The sequence below is a fragment of the Sorex fumeus genome, unplaced genomic scaffold (assembly GCF_029834395.1).
Source record: "Sorex fumeus unplaced genomic scaffold, SorFum_2.1 ptg000039l, whole genome shotgun sequence".
In the NCBI taxonomy this organism is placed as follows: domain Eukaryota; kingdom Metazoa; phylum Chordata; class Mammalia; order Eulipotyphla; family Soricidae; genus Sorex; species Sorex fumeus.
Window position 1 is genome coordinate 27053105 of NW_026606096.1, and position 20935 is coordinate 27074039.

The following is a 20935-nucleotide window of genomic DNA, read 5'->3' on the forward strand; positions in this document are numbered from 1 at the left end:
CACACATGCACACACCTGTCTTCTCGGCAGCCACACAGACAGCAAGGTTCCCGCCCGAGGGAGTGAGAGCTGGGAGCGAGGCCGAGGAGGGTCTCCCAAGTAAACAGGGAAGAGCAAACAGTGAAGGAAGGTAAAGGAGCGACTAGTCCTCTTAAAGGTAAGCAGCCACCAGATGTGTGTCTGGAGGGGAGTGACCAGGGGAAGACACCAGAGGAGAAGCACGAGGAGCCAGGCAGACAAGAGAGCCACTGAGTGCTGGCAGGCATTAGTAGTCTTCTAGAAAGTCAGTTCTGGATTCCCAGGGGCCAGAGCCCAAAATATACACACAAGCACAAACATACAAATACAGACACACAAACACATATACATATCCCACATGCACCACACATAGATGCTCCCACATACACACTATTGAGATATCCCATACACACCACACACACACACACACACTAGACTATGCATACTCACATACTATCCACACCATACACATACACACACCTCTACCCACACACAGGTAATCACTATACAAATTCTACAGATACACCACATAGAGATACTATGCCACACACACACACACACACACATACACACACACAATCACTCCCCACACACCCCATTCATGGACACTCACTATGCACTCACACCACAAAGAGGCACACACAAACACGACCCACACCACACAGAGACTCCACATACACTATAGACACAAGGCGATGGACAAGGATGAGCTACAGTCAGTGGATTTACTCTGAAGCATGAGCTGTCTGAAACCTTTCACAGGAGGATAATATACGCATTAATTGGCTGGTCAATGAACTCAATAATTAATGAGCTAGAGTGAGGTAAGAGGAAATAAACCTGGAATGCCAGCCCTGGCCAAATTCCATTTCCCTCTGAGAGCGTGCCCAAATTGGGAGTTTCCAGCTGTAATTTCAATGGATAGTTGAAATGGTTACCAAATTCATAAAGACCCCTGATACAGAGAATCTGGTGTGAACTTACCTTTTGTAGCAGTTCTTAGGATTGTGATATCTGTGTACAGAGCAGAGCAAGAAGGTAAAAATTCTTTCTTTAGCACCATAGCTTCAATCCGAAGTAAATAGCTGAAAAACAAAGAGACGCTGTGGTGTCGGCTATCCTGACAGTGGCAGCCCAACCCTGCGAAGGACAAGGGCCAGCGAGTCTTACTTTGGCACCTGAATTAAATAGTGCAGAAAGGAGTCTGCCAGGGACAGCTTGGACACGTCGCCGCCAAAGGATTTTAATTTCTTTATCTAAAAGACAAATGAGAGAGAGAGAAAAACAAATTTTTAGGACTCCAAGGTAACATTATTTTAAATTTCATCTTAAAAATTCCTTTCAGGAAAGAGAATTTCAGGGCTAAGTTCAAGTCAGTAAAAATGGCCCCCTGAAAAAAGGTGGGATAGGGGAGCCTCACAGGCCCTGTCTTGAAAAGAAGCACCAGTCCCCTCAGGAGAAAAGCTGCTGCGAGACTCCCATAGAAACAGAGAGCCAGGACTCCTCAGGCCCCTGTCAGGGAGGAGTGACTTCAGGAAGCTGAGAGATGACCGTCGAATGCATGATAAGGAGGTTCAGGGAGTTTTCATCTGGGAGTGAGATCATTTGAAGAAGAAAAAAGATGGCAGGGAAGACTCTGAGAGGAAAATGGGTCGAACTTGGAGTATCTGGGTCAGAACAATGCTTCTGGGCCAGCTCAAATACAAAACCTGCAGGTAAGTCCCCTCCGTTCTCTTTGCAGGAAGGGCTATTGCAAACGCCGGGTTCTCCAACTGCAGAGCACAAGGAAACGCCTGAACCATCAAAAACCAATGGTCAAGGTGTCCTCCCCACAAAACAGGTAAGGAAGGAGGAAGTACAGTGAGACACCTCTTCTTCTTCATCATCTGATTATTATTATTATCATTATTGTTACTATTAGCCATGCTGGATCTTGAATCCAGGGCTTTATCCAAGTAAAACCCACTCTTTATCACTGAGCCGCATCCCGGGATCATGTGTCTATAAAGGGTTTGTTTGTTCTATTTTTGGGTCACACCCAAAATCAGTGGTTACTCCTGGCTCTGTGCTCAAAAATTACTCCTGGGGATACAGAGAGACCACCTATATGGGATGCCAGGGAGCAAAAACCCTACCCATCATACTATCTCTCTGGCCTCCTAAAGGTATTTAAGTGTCTTGGATGCCCAAGGCTCCAAGCTCATACCACACACACACACACACACACACACACACACACACACACACACACACACAGAAGAAAACTGGGAAGGCCCCAAAGCCCTGAAGTGGGAGGATGGTTATATTCCTCTACTGTCCACTCTTACTGACCAGGATGTCTACAGTGACCAATATTATTAGTCTTATAAAACAAAGTTATTTGTCATACAGATAAAGTTCCCTCAAGTGAACTTTAATACAGAGAGGGCCAGAGATATGGACTAGGAGGTAAGGCACTTGCCTCACATGTGACTGCTTTGACCAACCCTCATTTGATTCTGGTACCACAGATGATCCCCCAAGCATAGTTAGGAGTGAGCCCTGAGCACTGCCAAATCTGGCCCCAACCCCCCCAAATGATAAACAGGGACCTGAGAAATAGTACAGGGAAAGGTACTTACTTGCAAGCAGTTCATCCCTGTTTGAAACCAGACACTGTATATGGTCCCTGAGCACCACTGGGTATCACCCAGACACACCCGCCGTCTCGCCCCCAGTAAAAAAAGGAGAGAAAACCAAGTTCTGAAAGAGGACTATGGCCAAACAGCCCGCAGGTTGGGAGGAAGGCTATGCAAATATTTCAAAGTTTCTCAGCTAACAAGTCAGCCATTTTCCAGAAGGCTGAGCAAAAACTCCTGTGACTGCAGCCAGAGGAAGTGTTCTGTCAAATCCACTGGGCAGCGAGTGGTCTGGGGACTGACCCGCACAGCAGACCACCTTGGAGTCCACTAAGCATCAACCACTTTCTGTGATTCTTTCTAAAGCTTCCTCTCTTTCTTTCAATACACTGGAGGCCCACAAAAATAGCTTGACTTCTAAAGTCTCTTCACATATAGGAGATTATCATTGCAAAAACCAAGCAGGGGGTATTTGCAAAGATCCACAATCTCAAATAGTGACACCAATTATGAACTGCACAAAGGTTCACCCTAATATCATGTTCAGTTTTTCAGATTCCTTTGGGGGGGGGCAGCAGTGGACAATGGCAACTAATTCTCAGTGAAACTGGAATATATATATATATATATGTATATATATGTATATATATGTATTTGCTTTTTGGGTCGCACCCATCGATGCATAGGTGTTACTCCTGGCTCTGCACTCGGGAATTACTCCTGGCGGTGCTCAGGTGATCTTAAGGGATGCTGGGAATCGAACCCGGGTCGACCGCATGCAAGGCAAATGCCCTACCTGCTGTGCTATAGCTCCAGCCCCCTGGATAATATATATTTTTACTGCATAAATATAAAATACAGGAAAAGACTTTCAATAAAATGGGCAAAGAATAGCAATTCACAAGATAGCATGACTTCACCCTCTTTTAGAGGTCTGGATTGAACTGACCATTTTCAGCTTGGATTAAAATAATGGCAGATGGAATTTCTGGAGTTTTTTTGGGGAAGGAATGGCTCAGATCACCTTTGGTGGTATTCAGCGGTTACTCTTGACTCTGTGCTCAGGAGTGACCCCTAGCAATGTTCAAGGGACAAACTGTGGTGCTGGGGACGCAAACTGGGGTCAGTCACATGAAATTCAAGTGCCTTAACCCCCTGTCCTATCTGTGCAGCCCACGAGAGGTGGACAGGGCAGAGCAGGGCTGCCCCTTCCGCAAGCCCATCCTTGTAAACACGTACAAAACTCTGGACGGCACCAGCTTGTGCCAAGCGTGAAAGAGCAGATCATGCTAAGTCCACTCGGGTGCAACTTTGGTGCAATGTACTAACCTGTGACTGAGCACCAGTTCATCCCCTTCACTTACATCATGAGCAAAACACAGTTATAGATTCTGATGGGGGGGAGGAGAGGATTTAACTTGAATGCCATGTATACCGTTCTTAATTCCATTTCATAATGAGATTTATGTTCATTAAGAGGGATTATGGTCCTCATGGTGGTAGGGAGGTAAAGAGAGGTGAGCAAACCCTGTAATTATTCTACATTCTCATCATCAGAAAGCAGTTCTCAAGCACCAGGCCGCATTTTGCGAACTGTTCCAGGAGACTCGTTAGGGCCCTGCTGGGCCTGTGTCTGTTCCAACAGCAACAATCTGATTGGAAACATCCCAGGGCCGGGAGAGATAGCACAGCCTGGAAGGCACTCGCTTTTGCATAAAGCTGACCCTGGTTCCAACCCTGGCTGCTCTGAGCCTCCTCAGAAGTGACCCCTGAATCCCTAAGCACAGAGCCAGGAATAAGCCCAGAACACAAAGCCCGAGTCCCTGCTTCCTCCCAAAGATTCCTACATTCCCAAAGACAGGCCTTCGGGATCCTGTGTAATTCCACTCACACAGCCCTGGACAGCAATTCTTCCACAGCAGACACACGACCAGGAAACCCCTGGGCTTTCCCTGTCCCTCCCGCCCAACAGGATGGGAAGTGAGAATCAGGATAGATGATAGATAGGGGGCTCTCCATCCCGGTCCTGAGAGATCAGAACCTTCCCCTGGGTCCCCGTCCCAGGGAGGGAGGAGGCACTGCCGTACCCCACCCCCCCCCCGCCCCCCACCCCCAAGGAAGATCTCAGCCCGGGGGCTCCCTGTCCTGGCCCACAAGGCTTCCCTCTCATCTCTCCTTCCCCCTATCTTTCTGGGTTAATTTTAGGACAAAGAGCACTCTTGGAAGTGCTTTTATTTTTGAGACTATCTTTTTCCTCTGGGATGCGAGCAGAAAGATGAACCAGGGCCTAGCCTAGCGCACCAGTTGCCGGCCACAGACAAGTAACCTCTGCCCACACGGGAAAGAGGAGTTTCCGCAGTTTCCAGCGGGGCGGGTCAGGTCCCGGGACACTGACATCAGAGGTGCTGGAAGGCGGGGCGGGGGAGGCTCTTCTGAGAACCTTTGCCCTTCCTTCCTCCAAAGGAGGTGGGGCAGCCCACAGGGCGCTGCTGGGGGAGGGGCAGAGCAGGTTGAAACCTCCCCTCTGCTCTGCTCTCCTGGACCACTAGACAAGCTCTCTGTGGGAGCTGTGTGGGTTCAGTCCATGCATGCGTGTGTGCGCACACACACCACACAAACACACACATATACACGAGCGCACGCACACACAAGTGAGTGCAGACACACATATACATGCACGTATGCACATGCATCACACACATACATGCGCACACACACGCACACACGTACACATGTATGCTTGTGCACACACACTTATACACACACACACACACACACACACACCCTAGCTAGAATCTACTGATGTTTCATGCCAGGTTTTGAGCCCATTCTGAAAGACCACTTCCTTGACCAAGAGCCTGGAACACAAGGCCAAAGTGATACCAGCAGTTTCTTCTTGTGCTAAAAAGGAGTATCCAACCTGGGCTGGGAAACCCCTGGCCACCGATACTCTTTCTGTATTTATTATTTATTCATGACGATTACTTATTACACATTCCTAGTTCGCTCTCTTAGCCCTCCACTTTCCAAGGTCTGGGTGTTGCCCAAGGCCAGACAGGACCAGGAACAAAGTCAGTTTTGTCTGTGCAGGGATGTCAGTCCTTTTCTTGTCTTTTGTCTTTTCTTTGTGTGTGCGCGCGCGCGCGCGCGCGCGCGCGAGTGTGTGTGTGTGTGTGTGTGTGTGTGTGTGTGCGCGTGTGCCTGGCTCTGCACTCAGGGAACACTCCTGGCCGGCTCTGAGGACCATGCTGGGGATGGAATCGAGTTTGGCTGCAAAGTCAGTGCCCCAACCGCTATACTCTCTCTCTGCCTTCAGGATATGAGTCTGGAGTGGCTTCCTCAGTCAGCACAGACTCTGGAGGTTCTCGCTGAAGGAAGCCCAGGGGCTGTGTTTGGGGGGACATGGTGCACTGAAGCTCAGAGTCGGGACTGGTAACAAGGAGGCAGCAAGTGACTGGAGCTGAGGCTGACCCTGGAGCAGCTGCAAAGGGGCCCCTTTGGCACAACAGGGTACTTTCTTGGGCCCTGAATGCTGCAGAGATGGATGTGCACGGGCCTGTTTAGCCTGCCTTTCTTCCTTAGAATTCTATCCCCTACAAAATTCAACTGAGTTCTTCCAAAACAAGCCTCTGACAGCTATCCCGCCTCCTTGAAGGATCCCTCCGTCTTCCTTAGTCTCTGCCATCTTGAATCACCTTTGGATGTTCTACATTAGCAAAGAAGTCAAGGCAACTGTCTCCGGAATCTGCCGCCTCTTCCCGGCAGGCAGCAGCACCTGCCCCCTTGCCTGTCTGTAGCAGAGTCTGAAATTCCGCTTTCCTGAACTCAGACAGGCACGTGATCAAATTTGATTCTCAATTAAAAACCCAGCAGGCAAAAGGCACATGAGAAAATGCTCTACATCATTAATCATCAGGGAGCTGCAGATCAAAACAACAATGAGATATCATTTCACATCACAGAGACTGACACACTTCCAAAAGAACAAAAGCAACCAGTGTTGGCACGGATGTGACAAGAAAGGGACCCTCCTTCACTGCTGGTGGGAATGCTGACTGGTTCAGCCCTTTTGGAAAACAGTATGGATGATTCTCAAAAAATTAGAAATTGAGCTCCCATTTGACCCAGCAATACCACTCCTGGGAATATATCCCAGAGAGGCACAAAAGTATAGTTGAAGTCACATCTGCACTTGTTTGTTCATTGCAGCTCTGTTTAAAATAGCCAGAATCTGGAAAAAACCTGAGTGTCCGAGAACAGAGGACTGGTTAGAGAAACTTTGGTACATTTACACAATGGAGTACTATGTAGCTGTTAGAAAAGATGAAGTCATGAAATTTACATACAAGTGGTACTACATGGAAAGTATCATGCTAAGCGAAATGAGTCAGAAAGAGAGGAACAGATATAGAAAGACTGCATTCATCTGGGGAACATGTTACTTTAACAAAATAGGAGACTAACACCCAAGAATAGCCAAGATAAGTACCAGGAGGTTTACTCCATGGCTTTGAGGACAGCCGCACACGCTAGGGAAAAAGGCAGCTCAGATAGAGAAGGGAGCACCAAATAAAGGGTGTTGGGAGGATCCTCCCAGGATGGGAGATGCATGCTGAAAGTAAACTATAGACCAAACATGATTGCCACTCAATGCCTCTTTTGCAAACCACAGCACCCCAAAGGAGAGAGAGAACAAAAGGGAATGCCCTGCCACAGAGGAAAGGTGGGATGGGGGGAGATGGGGGGTGGGAGGGATACTGGGATCAGTGGTGGTGGAGAATGGGCACTGGTGGAGGGATGGGTACTCGATCATTGTATAACTTAAACCCAAGCACACAAATTGTAAGTCTGCAACTGTACCCCATGGTGTTTCACTAATACAAATTAAAAAAAAAAAAAAACAGCAGGCCAGTGGAGAGTGGAAAACAGAGCAGCCAGATGGAGCCAAGTCCAAAGTTCAAGCAGGATTTGATTCCTAGAACAATCAAATCATTGGGAGGCCTGGAAGGGCACCCCCACAGTGCGTGAGGGGTTGTGTGGTCAGACCAATGGCCTCATATAGCCAGCCACATGCTCTGCCACGTGAGCCACATCCAGTGGATCCTGGGTCCCCCAATTTTTAAAAAATTCAAATTACGTAGAATTGGAGAGATTTTGACTTCCCAGCACCAAATGATTCCCTGAGCACTGCCAGCTGCAAGTCCACAGCCCAGAGTCAGGTGTTAGCCCTGACATTCAAAGGACACACTCTCCACCCAAATGAGGTTGGGGATGCTCATTTACTTCCTGGGGTTTGTTTTGGGAGGTCATAGTAGTGCTCAGGGCTTACTCCTGCCTCTGTGCTCTGAAGCAGTTAGACCCGGGAGGCGCCTCCATTCCTGGACGTGCTTAGGGAACCATATATGGTCCTGGGGATCGACTCAGGGTCAGTCATGGGCAAGGGAAGTGCCTCAACCCCTGTACTGTCTCTTTGCCCACTGAATAGCCACGCTTTGCCGGAAAGGAAGATTGAGGACTGTTCAGTGGATAAGACTCAGGGCAAATTCTGATTTTGCATCCCTCCCTCATCTCTTTGAGATCCTTTACTAAAATTAGTAAGTGCTACCAATTAATTGATGTCGCTTACCTGGCTCTGGGTTCTCTTCCGCTTATTTGGTGTTGTTTACCTAGCCCAGGGGATATAAGCACTAAGTGACACCAATATGCAAAGAGGAAAGCTGAGGTCGAGAGCAAGGTGGGTTAGGAGAGAGACCGGGATTAACTGGTGAACCTCTGGGACATTCGGATTGGCACTGTATGTTCCTTGCCAACTGTGAGCAAGGAACAGAAGTCACGATGCAGCAGTTAGACTGGGATGAAGCATGGGGTGGGGTGGGAGAATGGGCACTTGGCAGAGAAAGGGTAACTTCTACTCTTTTCTAAAACACTCAGACATTAAAGTCACAAATATTCATGCAACTTCCTACTGAAATTTCACCAGGATCATATCAGACATAGAAAACAATATCACACTTTGGGAACTTTTGTAATATTTTCCCTAATTTTCCCCCCAATCAATTCCCTATCACATTCTTAACAATTCAAAAATTCTTTCAGAGGGGCTGGAGCAATAGCACAGCAGGTAGGGCATTTGCCTTATAAGCAGCCAACCCAGGTTTGAGTCCCAGCATCCCATATGGTCCCCCAGCACTGCCAGGAGTAAGTCCTGAGCCAGGAGTAACCCCTGTGCATTGCCGGGTGTGACCCAAAACAGCAAAGAATTAAAGTTTGGTCAGAAAAAAAAAAGGCATATATACTACTTTGTGAGACCATATTATCATCACGGCAATTTGAGGTGCTTGAGTCTATTCCATTAATTGCCTTTGTTAGCCTCTTGCCCATCTCTTCAAGTTTAGGCCAAAGTGGTTGTTTTACTCTTTAAAAAAATTCTGTAAACGGCTATTGTTCTGTGTCTGTATTTTGTTGTTGTTGTTTTTTTTTAATCAACATTTAAGAACTATTTCTATATTAGGACACAATCCCTTTTCCAGTTGAGTTGATTCTTTTCTTTGTGTTTTGGCAAAAAAGCACAGTTTGGTGTGGGGGGGGGGGGCGTAGATAGAAAAATTTGTTGATCTCTTATTGATCTCTTAAGGCCCGGGCTGGAGCGATAGCACAGCGGGTAGGGTGTTTGCTATGACCACAGCTGACCCGGGTTCGATTCCTCCATCCCTCTCAGAGAGCCTGGCAAGCTACCGAGAGTATCCTGCCCGCACCGCAAAGCCTAACACACTCCCCGTGACGTATTCAATATGCCAAAAACAGTAACAGCAAGTCTCACAATTTGTTGTAAGATGTTACTGGTGCCCGCTCGAGCAAATCGATGAACAACTGGAGTACAGTGCTACAGTGCTATCTGGGGGACTGGAGAGATAGTACAGCAGGGTAGGTGTTTGCCTTTCACTCAGCCAACTCCGGTTCCCAATCCCTGACACCCCCATCTGGTCCCCTGAGCACTGCTGAGAATTATCCCTGAGTGCAGGGAGGAAAGTCTGGGGGAAGCCGGGAGGAAAGTCTGAGCACAGTCAGGTACAGCCCCCAAACCATATCAAACCAAACCAAAAATACCTGTATTATACAATAATCTGGGTTTCCCAAAGCAAGGATCAGGGTTTGGTGACAGACACAGCCAGCAAGAGGTACTGAGTGTCATATGTCAAGTACCATGCTAGGTGCGTAACTGGCTTAATCCCCTCAACAAGCCAATGACATCAGCATCTTTATCTTCCCTTTACCGGGAACGTTCACTGAGTTAAGAAGCACTCTCAGTTCCTCAGGGAAGGACACAGCTCCCACCTGCGTCTCCATCTCTTTGGACTGGGTCATGTGCTCCTTTGATGTGTGAAAACTCAGGATGCAGGTCAGAGCGGGCCTGTCCCATGTGGATTTTGATGCCCCCAGAGCATGACGCATTGACCAGCCCCCCTCATCTCCACACACCCAGACTCCTTACCTCCTCCGACTCTGGCAAAAGCTTAAGGATTTCTCTCAGGGTCTCTGCTCCATAATGCTCACTCTTTCCTTCATGGATGTCTTCTACAATGGACTGGGGAGACCTGAACGGCACAGAGGCGGGTTTGAGGGCACAGAGTCACCTCTCTCCATCCCAGGCACTCTCACAACTCCCACGGCCACGGGAAGGGGGACCCTGACTTCCCACTGGAGGTCCCTGAAAGACATCCTGGAGCACCCCAAAAGGCTCAAAGAGGCACATCACTGGGAGTCTCCTTTAAGAGAAGGGAAGAATCTCTCGATCTCACTAGAATCCCTGCAGAATACTCTCCTTGCAACACTCGAGTTTAGGAGTCGCAGAGAGAGTGCAACTGACTCCGTGGACCCCCACCTTATCCCTGGCACCCCATATGGTTCCTCAGGCATTATCAGCCTGATCCCTGTGCACAGAGCCAGGATAAGCCCTGAGCACAGCTGGGTGTGGCCCACTACTGCTCCCCCACATTAAAAAAATAAAACACTCAAGTTTAACTCAGGGGCCACACAAAAGGATACATCTACATGACAGCCAACTTGAACAGCCACCCCAGGCAAGGCTCCCAGTTCCTCCAGCCACTGAGGAAGGGGAAGCAGGAAGGAATAGAGACTGGCAGACTCATCAGAGCTCTAAGAAGGCCCTGCAGGGCTGAGAGCAACTTTCTCTCCTCTCAGCTTCTGCATCTCTGCAGGGCCAAGCTCACAGACTGCCTTGATGACAGCAGACTATGACTAATGTTTCAGAAGCAGGTAAACATCTTACTTCTTAAATTGCTTGAGAAATATCCCAATGTTCATGCTCCGTTTTGCATCCAAGATGGTAATCTGGAAAAAAAAAGATGATAAAGTTGAAATAAGGAACTGGAGGGAGGATGAGAGTGAAAGCTATAAAAACACAGCACTCATGTGGAATAGGGTGGGTGGGTGGGATGCACTCAGGTGTGCCCAGGGCTTTGTGCTCAGGGATAACTCCTGGCAGGGCTTGAGGAACCGTATGTGGTACCAGGGATTGAACCCAGGTCAACTGAGTACAAGGCAAGTGGTTTATCCATTGTACTATCTCTCTGGACCCCAAACACTCATTTATTTCTTCTTATAATACTGTGGTTTACAGAACTGTTCATAATACAGTTGCTTCAGACATTCAATATTCCAATGTCAATCCTGTCATAAGCGTCACCTTCCTTTCACCAGTGTCCCCAGTTTTCCACCCACCACAAAAGTCTGCTCCCTTAGCAGGCGCAAACAAACTTACTTCATAATGCTCGTTACAACAAAAGGCAAATGGAATTATAAAAAAATGTATCAATGAAAGTCAATTTGTGATAATTGCTTTATCTCATGATGGTGAAGATTTGCTGAGCTGGTTGGTGCTGGTTGAGGCTTGTGTGTTTTTTTTATACACTGAGCTTGGTGGTCTTCTATGCAATTTTCCCATCACATTGCTATGTCCCTACTGGGCTGACAGTACCATAAAATCTGGCTGTACATGCGGCTGCACACTCCAGGAGCTATGCAACTGGAATGATTTGGTGGCTTGCGGCTCCATGAGGTTCAGTGGTGGAGCTGGACCATTTCTAGGCCAGAGGGTACCCGGGTGGGTGAGGGCTCCTGGGCTTCCAGGCAGGAAGAGGAGTCCGCCTGCCCCCATTCCAAGAAGGGCCCAGGGTTCTCAGCTCAAATCCTCTTCTGGGAGGATTTAGCTGTGTCATTCTTTTTTGTTTGTTTGTTTGTTTTTTGTTTTTGGGTCAAACCCGGTGATGCAACAGGGTTATACCCTGGCTCATGCACTCAAAAATTACTCCTGGCGGTGCTCAGGGGACCATATGGGATGCTGAGAATCAAACCCGGGTCAGCCAGGTGCAAGGCAAATGCCCTACCCACTGTGCTTTTGCTCCAACCCCTGTCATTCTTTTCAAAATAATGGACTGTTTCTATGCCCCATAACACTAATTTTTTTTTTCTTTTTTGGGTCACACCCAGTGTTGCACAGGGATCACTCTTGGCTCATGCACTCAGGAATTACTCCTGGTGGTGCTTGGGGGACCATATGGGATGCTGGGAATCAAAACCAGGTTGGCCATGTACAAAGCAAATGCCCTACCTGCTGTGCTATTGCTCCAGCCCCATAACACTAATTTTTAAGAGAATGATTCCCCAAATACAAATCTGGTTTTCAATGCCTAATATTATTATACACCCACCACCTGGCCCCCTGGCGCCGTGTAATCCCATCAGCGGCCAAGACTCAGAGACTATAAAATCCAGATCCCGGAACCGCGCGGCCGCATTTGCGGCCGCGCAACATCTTATCAGAACTTTTTTTAAATGACATCTTATTATCTCATTCCTACTTTGGACAAACTTGCAGGCTATCGAATGTAGCCTGCCCACAGGGCAGAGTCTGGCAAACTCCCCATGGCGTACCAAATATGCCAAATACCAGTAACAATGATGGGTCTCATTCTCCTAAAGAGCCGTGAATATAATCTCAGGGCTAGGATGAAAGAGACGTTACTGGGGCCTGCTCGAGGCAATCGACGATTAACAGGATGATGAAATGAAATGAAATGAATGAATATTATTTTATGAATATTAAAATATCAGCATCCCCCCAAACACTCTTGAATGATACACTTATATAATCAGATCTAGTTTGTTTTGGGTAATACCGACTGGGTTCAGGGGCTGCTCCCAGGCCCACTCTCAGGGATATTTGGGGGACCATGCCATTCTGGGTATCAAACCAAGACTCCTGGGTGCAAATCCTGAGTTCTAGCCCCTGAAGTTCTCTCTCCCAGACCAGGCAAAAGTGTTTATCAAACCACAGATTAGACCCTATAGGAAGCTGGGGAGACAAATCACTTATCTCTCCTTTGGAGGAGTCCTGGAGAGAAAAAAAAAAAAAACGCCTTTAAGCTGCTCTTCCCCCTGGGGGCTGGAGTGATAGTATCAGGTAGAGTGTTTGCCTTGCAAGCAGCTGACCTGGGTTCGATTCCCAGCATCCCATATGGTCCCCGAGCACCACCAGGTGTAATTCCTGAGTGCATGAGCTAGGAGTAACACCTGTGCATAACTGGGTGTGACCCAAAAAACAAAAACAAACAAACAAACAAACAAAAAAATTTAAGCTGCTCCTCCTTCCTCTGGGTGTTTGGCAAAAGGAGCCCTGCCTTCTGCGGGTTTGTGATCCACTTGGTTTCCATGAAATTCCTGCTTGGACTTTTATGAGCGGGAGCCCAGACTGAAGTGAAGGAAGGGAAGGCTCTGCCTGGCTCTGAGGTTAAATTTTACAAGCCAAGGGCTGCCTTCTTTTGAAGACTTATCTTAAACAATCATATTATTTACTATCCTAAGGGTTGACTTCTTGTTAACACAATCACCTGCCAACCATAAAGTAAACTCTCCAGCAAACTCCAGTTCCAGGAATCCTGGCGAGGGGCAGCAGGAGGGAGGGAGAGAGTGAAACCAGGCCTTTAAGGGGCAAACCTGCACCCAGAGAGGAATCCACGTTGGCGAGGACAGAAAATCGTGTTCACCACAACCCAGGAATCGAAAACCCACAAGGTCAGGTGTCTGGGTGAGGCGTTCGACCTGACCTAAGTCTTTCATTGCCTCGCCCTTGGCTTTCAAATATTTCTCCCTTTCATTATGGTTACTCCCCCAGTCCCACACTCACCCCTGGCTCCCTGACGCACCATGCTAGCCAGTGTAGCATAGGGCAGGTGAGGGGGGCATCGCCTGCTATTCCTACGGGATACGGAAACCTCGGAGAGAGGCTCCCTGTGACCCCCGTTTCAGAGGGTTTCACTACGGCTGAGATTCTAGGAGCAGATTATAGGAGCCAGAGTCCCGTGCCCCACCCCCGATACTCCCAGAGGGGAGCTTCCAACAAAAAGGGGACAGCCCCTAACCCCACCCCTGGGCCAGGCTTCAAAATCCCTAGTGACCCCCAAGTCACCCCTCTGGGATGCTGGAGAGATCATGTCCTCCCAGTGCAGGACACAACTTGGACCACGGACACCACAGTCTCTGTGACAGGCTGCAGATATAAGTGTCTCCCCAAATGAGTGATATCACCCTGGGGGGTGCTGGTCACCATCAAAACCAAATAGCAGGACCCTGAGAGAACTGTCCCAACTGTCCCTCAGCACTGTGTGTCTCCTTCCTCAGGGAATCACACTGGATCCATCTAGAGCCTTCTAGAAGCCTCAGGAAGGTCCTTTGCAGAGGGTCATCACCGACCAGGTAATTGAGCTTATCTCAGTCCTCTGCAAACAATGGGGTGCTGTGTGGGGCTCCCCGGAGACTCGCTGGGGACAGTGCTGAGGCAGTCACCTTGGCTCCCCGCCAGCCCCTGTCCCTTTGTCTGTGTGAACACCCGGGAATGACAGGCAGGCAGGACCCCACTAGGCCATAAGGGGCACCTGATGCAGAAACACAGTCTCCCCTGCACGGCCTGAGAAGCGCCAACCAAGCAAGGGCAGTAATCAACCTCTCATTTTTTTCTCGATGATTCCATACTTTTGCCTTTCAGTCTGCTACCAAATTCGCCTCCCTTCACTCTCTTTAGCAAAAAGACATGACTGGGTTTGAGTCAACAGTTTCAACTGGAGGCTGGGAAGATGGGAGAAAGGGCTTAGGGCGCCTGCCTCGGATGCTGCTGGGCTGTGTTCCACCCTGGGCGCTGTCTCTGGTCCCCAAGAACATCAGCCAGCACACTCCTGGGTGTGGTATGAAGCAAACAACAAAAATAGCTTATTTGTGGATCTTCAGAGGGATAGCACAGCGGGTAGGGCATTTGCCTTGCACGCAGCCAACCCGGCCAGCCAGGGTTCGATTCCTTTGCCCCTCTCTGAGAGCCTGACAAGCAACCGAGAGTATCTCGCTGGCAGGGCAGAGCCTGGCAAGCTACAAGTGACGTATTCGAGATGCCAAAAACAGTAACAACAAGTCTCACAGTGGAGATGTCACTGGGCCCGCTAGAGCAAATCAATGAGCAACGGGAGGACAGTGCTACAGTGCTACTCACATTTATCATCTTAATCTTTTTGTTTCGGCTTGGCACTGCTGAGGACACCAACCCAAACCTCACCATGCTCGAGCAGAGAGTTCAGCAGCCCGAGTGTTGGGCAACCGCCACCATCCCCCCAGACTCTCCCTGCAGACCTCAACCAAACCCCCTCCCCTCTCCTGAGACACAGTCTCCCGGGTCCTGAAGATTCCACCTAGTCTGGGAGCCACCCGCTCTGCAGATCCCTCTTTGATGACTGGTTAACTAGGTGTTTCCCCAAAGGAGTGATATCACCCTAGGGGGGTGCTCAAACAATGGGAGGGGGCAAGTGGAGCCTGGGTGCAATTGGGAGAGACTCCTGTTTGCTTAAAAGCAAGGCAGATTTCCGGGGCCAGACTGATAGTATAGTGGGTAGGGTGCCTGGGTTCGAATGAGAGCAGAGCCAGGAGAAAGCCTTGAGTATGCCAGGTGTTGCCCAACTGTCCCCACCGCCCCTCCTGCCTATGCCCCCACCCACCATGGGTAGATTTCCAGGAGGACTGTAGACCACCTAAACTGGGGGACCTCTCAAGTCTTAAAACGTGGCCTCAAGGGAGGAGAAGACACTTTTCCAGCGCTTAGGCTATGACACATTAAACTTTCCCTCCCTCACTCCGTCTCTTCCTTCCTTCCTTCCTTCCTTCCTTCCTTCCTTCCTTCCTTCCTTCCTTCCTTCCTCCCTCCTCCCCCTCCCCTCCCCTCCCCTTCCCTCCCCTCCCTTAATGTCTTTGCTTGCTTGTTTGTTTTGGAGCCACACCCAGAGGTGCTCAGGGCTTACCTCTGGGTCTGAGCTCAGGAATCACTCGTGGTGGGAGTGAGGGGACCATGTGAGGTCCTGGGGATGAAACCAGGTTGCTGAGCATGGTCCTATCACTCCAGCCCCTGGTCAAAGTTTCCTGCCTATTCAGCTAACACAAAATAGTGGCTAGTTCCATTCTCTGTTAAATTCTGAAGAGCAACCATTTTTAAAGCTTCCCATATGTATTCCAATATAGACTTCGTGTCTGGGTTTGGATGCTTTGCCATTTTGTTTGTTTCTGGTGGAATGTCAACCGGAAGGGACAGAATGAGAACCCAGCTGTAGGTTCTCCCCACCCCCCTCCCACCACAAAATGTATTTCAACTACTCCACCAAGTTCTGCATTGTGGGCATGACCCAGAATTCTAGAACATTCTGTGATTGTAACACAAGCTGAAAAAGAATGATGGGTGCCTGAAGTAGAGTGTGGAGGCGTAAAACATGACTTCTCATAAATTTAGATAAAACAGTCTTCCTCCCATCCTCCTGCCTCCTGCCTCTCCTTTTCTGATAAGCGATCTTAGTTTGTTATTTTTGACTTTGAAGCCACACCCAGCAGTGCTCAGGGATCTCTCCTGATGGTGCTCAGGGGAGCACATGCCCAGGACAGAATGCGGGTCAGTGTTGTGCACAGCCAGCAAGCGCCCTGCCCAATGTACAGTCTCTTTGGCCCTAATGATACAATTATTTCCAATACGGTCAAAGTGACAGTTCCACAGACATCATGGACCATATCTGTTTCCATTTCCCACCCTACTGACGCCTCACATTACAGATCCTTTGCCCGCTGGTCTGGTTCTGTCTAACACCATTATCTCTCATGAGAAATGGCCAACAAGAGCGTTTCAGAATCTACAGGAGTCTAGTACAGACCCAGCCAGCCAAAAGGGGAAGTTCTGGGTGGGGGGTTTGTGGTGGGGATGAGGGACTAAGGAGGTGCAGTAATGAACAGATGAGGAGCTGGGTAAGCACCAGTGCTCTGAAAAGGTGGCGTTTGAGCTGAACCTTCTTATTATGATTGCCAGTAAAATACATGTCATTTCTAATGACTATATTATAGCTTAATTATTATCCTGCCATGGGACATCTCCAGGGTAACTTTTAGGCAACAGAGCTACAAGCACAGGACAATGCCTAGCCTCCTCCCTCTCTGTCCCCCGCAATTATACATTCTCATTTCATATTTTAAGTGTTTCTCGTCCTGAGCTCAGCCATTCCCAAGCCCACATCTTTCCAACCTTCCAGCAGCTTCTTCTGCAGGAGAGTGGAATTTATCTGTAATGCTTTATAAGCCTTTTGAAAGTCGGAGCCAACCACATAATAGCAGGTCGTTTCTGGAGGAGGCGATTCTATTTCAGGGCGACAGCAGCGCGGCTGGCACCCCCACTCCTGTGGCCTGCGAGGACCCCGGCTGGGGTGCTGTGTCTCCCCCGTGGGGGTTGGCCCTCTGCCAAGCATGCTGCTCAGGGATCCTGCAACCCGTGAGGGCAGGTGCCAAGGATGCAGCATCACATGCCCGGCACCAACTAAGCCTTACAGGAGGGGCATGAGGCTGTCTGCTCAACTGAAACTTCTCAGAAGAAAATTGAGTGAGGGAAGGAGACAGTGTGTATCATATTTTTTTTTTACCAGTGAAAGGATCAATTTCTAGCCATATTAGAGAAAACATGAAGAGAATAATTCTGGAGAGGGGCTAGGAGATAGTACAACAGTTCGATTTCTGGCACCATAAGGTCCCCTGAGCATTGTTGGGTGCAGCCCCAGAGCACCCGGGGGTGACCTGAATATCCTCAGCATCGTATGCTTGAGTCCTCTGCTACAGCACCCATGGCCTGGTTGACCAAGGGCCACCAATGGCCCCCAAGATCTCCTGAGCACTGGGGCTAGAGTAATAGCACAGCAGGTAGGGTGTTTGCCTTGCATGCGGCCAACCCAGGTTTAATTCCCAGAATCCCATATGGTCCCCCGAGCACCGCCAGGAGTGATTCCTGAATGCAAATCCAGGAGTAACCCTTGAGCATCGCTGAGTGTGACCCAAAAAAAAAAAAAAACTCCTGAGCACCTCTTGGAAGGCCACACCCTCCCCTCAAAAAAAATATTCTGGAGAATCCTTTGTAATGCAATTATGAGCTGAGAGGCACTAACCCCATCTCTCTGTCATAACCCACGGAGCGAGCTGAGTCCCTCCTCTCTGGCCACATAGCCACTGCGGTGCAGAAGGCGGTGCTGGATTAGTATCTGTCTGCATCAATGGAGAAAGACGTCTGCACTCTCCCCAGCCAACCAGATTCATGCAACAGCAACTCAAGAGTCTATGGAAGGGGGGTGGGGTGGGGGAATAATGAGATAAACACAGCATGGGGCTGTAGTACTGAGGGGAGGGCACTTGCTTTGCATGTAGCCAACCTAGGTTCCATCCCAGCACCCCGTGGGATCCCCTGAGCCCACCAAGAGTGACCCCTGAGCACAGAGCCAGGAGTAAGCCCGGAGCACCACTAGTGTGGCCCCCAAACAAAACCATAATAGACAAACACAGCATAGTGCAGACAGAGGATAGAAGGGCAGTGTAGACATGGGATGGAAGATGGTGTTGGACAGGGATGGACCCTGAAGACATCTCGCAAATTCACAGTAAGACGAGCTCTGCGGTTCCTCTCTGGTGAGGTCCCTAGAGGAGCCGGGAGAGGAAGCAGCATGGAACATGGGCAACGGGGCTCAGTGTTCAAATGGGCACAGTCCAGGGTTGCATGCAGAGAATAGGGCTGTGTGTGCATGGCACGGATGGCTAAACAGCCCTGCGGATGCCCTGCTGCCACCCAGGCGTACACTGAGAAACGGTTAATCTGGGGGCAGGGCTGGCATAGCTCAACGACAAAGTGCCAAAGCCAAACTTGAGACTGAGAACTTGCTGCCTGAGGCAGCCTACAGGCATGGGGGGTGAGGGGGTGTGGAGGGAGCCTCTGGCCATCACAGCAAGGCAACAAAAGGGAGAAGGGCAGAGGATGAAAATTTTTTTCCTGGTGATGATGGGTTATGTGTCTTATCACAATGAAACACGGTGATCAGGGGCCGGGAGATGGTTCAAAGGGCCAGAGGCTCTTCCCAATATCAACAGGAGTGACCCACCCCCCCAGCCAGGACTCACCCAAGCCCGGATTTCCCAAGTTGAGACTCGCCCCTGAGCACCACTGGGTGTGGCCCCCAAACCAATAAACTAACAATGATTTTCTTCCCACATTTGCTTCTTTTTTAAAAGGGGAAATACAAAGAGGATAGAGGTGGATGTGTGTGTGTGGGGTAACTCAAAAGGCTGGAGCATCTGTCTTGCTCTCCAGAGATCCCGAGTTCGATCCCCAACACTGCACAGTTCCCCATGCATGACCAGGCCCCGCTCTGATGGCCGCCAGCATCTCACCACTGAGCTATTAGGTCAGAAGAGGGTTAGGGGTAGGGGCAAAAGGTAAAAAGTAAGAAGTAGAGAATTTACTCCGGGCATGGGGTGGATGAAGGTGAGGACAAAGATTTTTCCCCTTTAATTATATCCAGTTTCTGCCTTTTTTCCTTTTTTTTTTTTTTTTTGTGGGAGGGAGACATTTGGGGTGGTTCTCAGCAGTGCTCAGGAACTACTCTTGGCTCTGTGTTCTGGGATCACTCCTGCTTGGTGCTCAGGCACCATTATATAAGGCCATCAGGAATTAGAACCGGGGTCAGCCACACGCAAGGCAAAAGCCCTGAACTCTCTCTCTCCTGTCCACCCCGCCCCACCCCAACCTCTGCTTCTGCGTCTCTGCAGGAGTCACAGTGCTCCCTGGTCCTGCTTCCTCTCGTGGTTAAACCTTTGCATCACTTTGTTAGTTTGTGAGAAGGGGTGGCACTGCTGCGTCAAAGGAGCAGGAGGGCCAATTCCGCCACCAAAGGGCTCCATCAGCAGAGCGGCTGCTCCGTCCCAGCCCTGCCCAGGCTTATCTCAGCGACTCCATCTCTGACCTATTTTCTCTGCTCCTGGATGCCCCACGAAAGGCCAAGCGCTTCTATCCCCGTGTGCGCATGTGCGCGCCTGTGTAGCTGCGCCAGTGCGAGCACACCTCCAGGAGCGCTCTCTCCCCCCTCATGCCCGCCTTCCTCATTTCTCCTGGCAAACAGAGACTTTCATTTATTTATTTATTTATTTATTTTTGCTTTTTGGGTCACACTCGGCGATGCACAGGGGTTACTCCTGGCCCTTCACTCAGGAATTACTCCTGGCGCTGCTCAGGGGACCATATAGGATACTGGGAACCGAATTCGGGCCGGCCCCCTACCCGCTGTGCTATTGCTCCAGCCCCAAACTGAGACTTTTGACCCGACTTTCATCCCTGTGAACACAGAGGAACTCTAAGGACAGGTTTGGGGTTGGCGGGGTCGGGGGGCTCCCCAGCACTGCTGGGGCCCGGGGGTCACTCTCTGTTTCAGAGCTCAGGCTGGCCATGTGGTGCTGGCACTCCAGGGCCCCACCCGGCAGTGCTCAGGGGCCATGTGGTACTGGGAACAAAACTTGGGGTGCTGGGCACATGTTCCTTCCCTTTGAGTTCTCTCCCCAGCCTATAGCCGCAGGTTCTGACTCAGTTTCCATGCCCCCGAGTGAGCAAGCTGTGTCTGGGATGCACCATGATGTTAGTGTCGCTGTCAGAGGGACCTTCCTAAAAGGATCCCCCACCCACACCTCTGGGAAGAACTTTCCATCTCCAGGCTTGGAAAATCTGTCCACAGCCCCCAGACCAGAGAACTGAGGCATGACAAACACGTGAAGGAAAACAGGGAAAAGCATGAAAATAAAAACTCACAGGCTGAAAAGAGAGTAGGGTGGGTCAGGCTAGCCTTGCAGGCAGTGGCCCAGGTTTGATCCCTAGGCCCCCTAGGGTCCTCTGAGCTCCACCAGGA

At 49.7% G+C, this 20935-nt stretch overlaps 1 protein-coding gene across 3 annotated transcripts in view; it reads right to left on the bottom strand.

The window, feature by feature from the left end:
• FHDC1 (FH2 domain containing 1) overlaps window positions 1–20935 on the bottom strand; it is a 47022-nt gene that overhangs the window by 17946 nt on the left and 8141 nt on the right. For all 3 annotated transcript variants that reach the window (XM_056118974.1, XM_056118972.1, XM_056118973.1), the window contains exons 3-6: window positions 10927–10988; window positions 10129–10231; window positions 1189–1274; window positions 1003–1103 (exon numbers count right to left, since the gene is read on the bottom strand). In XM_056118974.1, the coding sequence (XP_055974949.1) occupies window positions 1003–1103; window positions 1189–1274; window positions 10129–10231; window positions 10927–10988 (352 nt within the window). The remainder of the gene's footprint in view (window positions 1–1002; window positions 1104–1188; window positions 1275–10128; window positions 10232–10926; window positions 10989–20935) is intronic.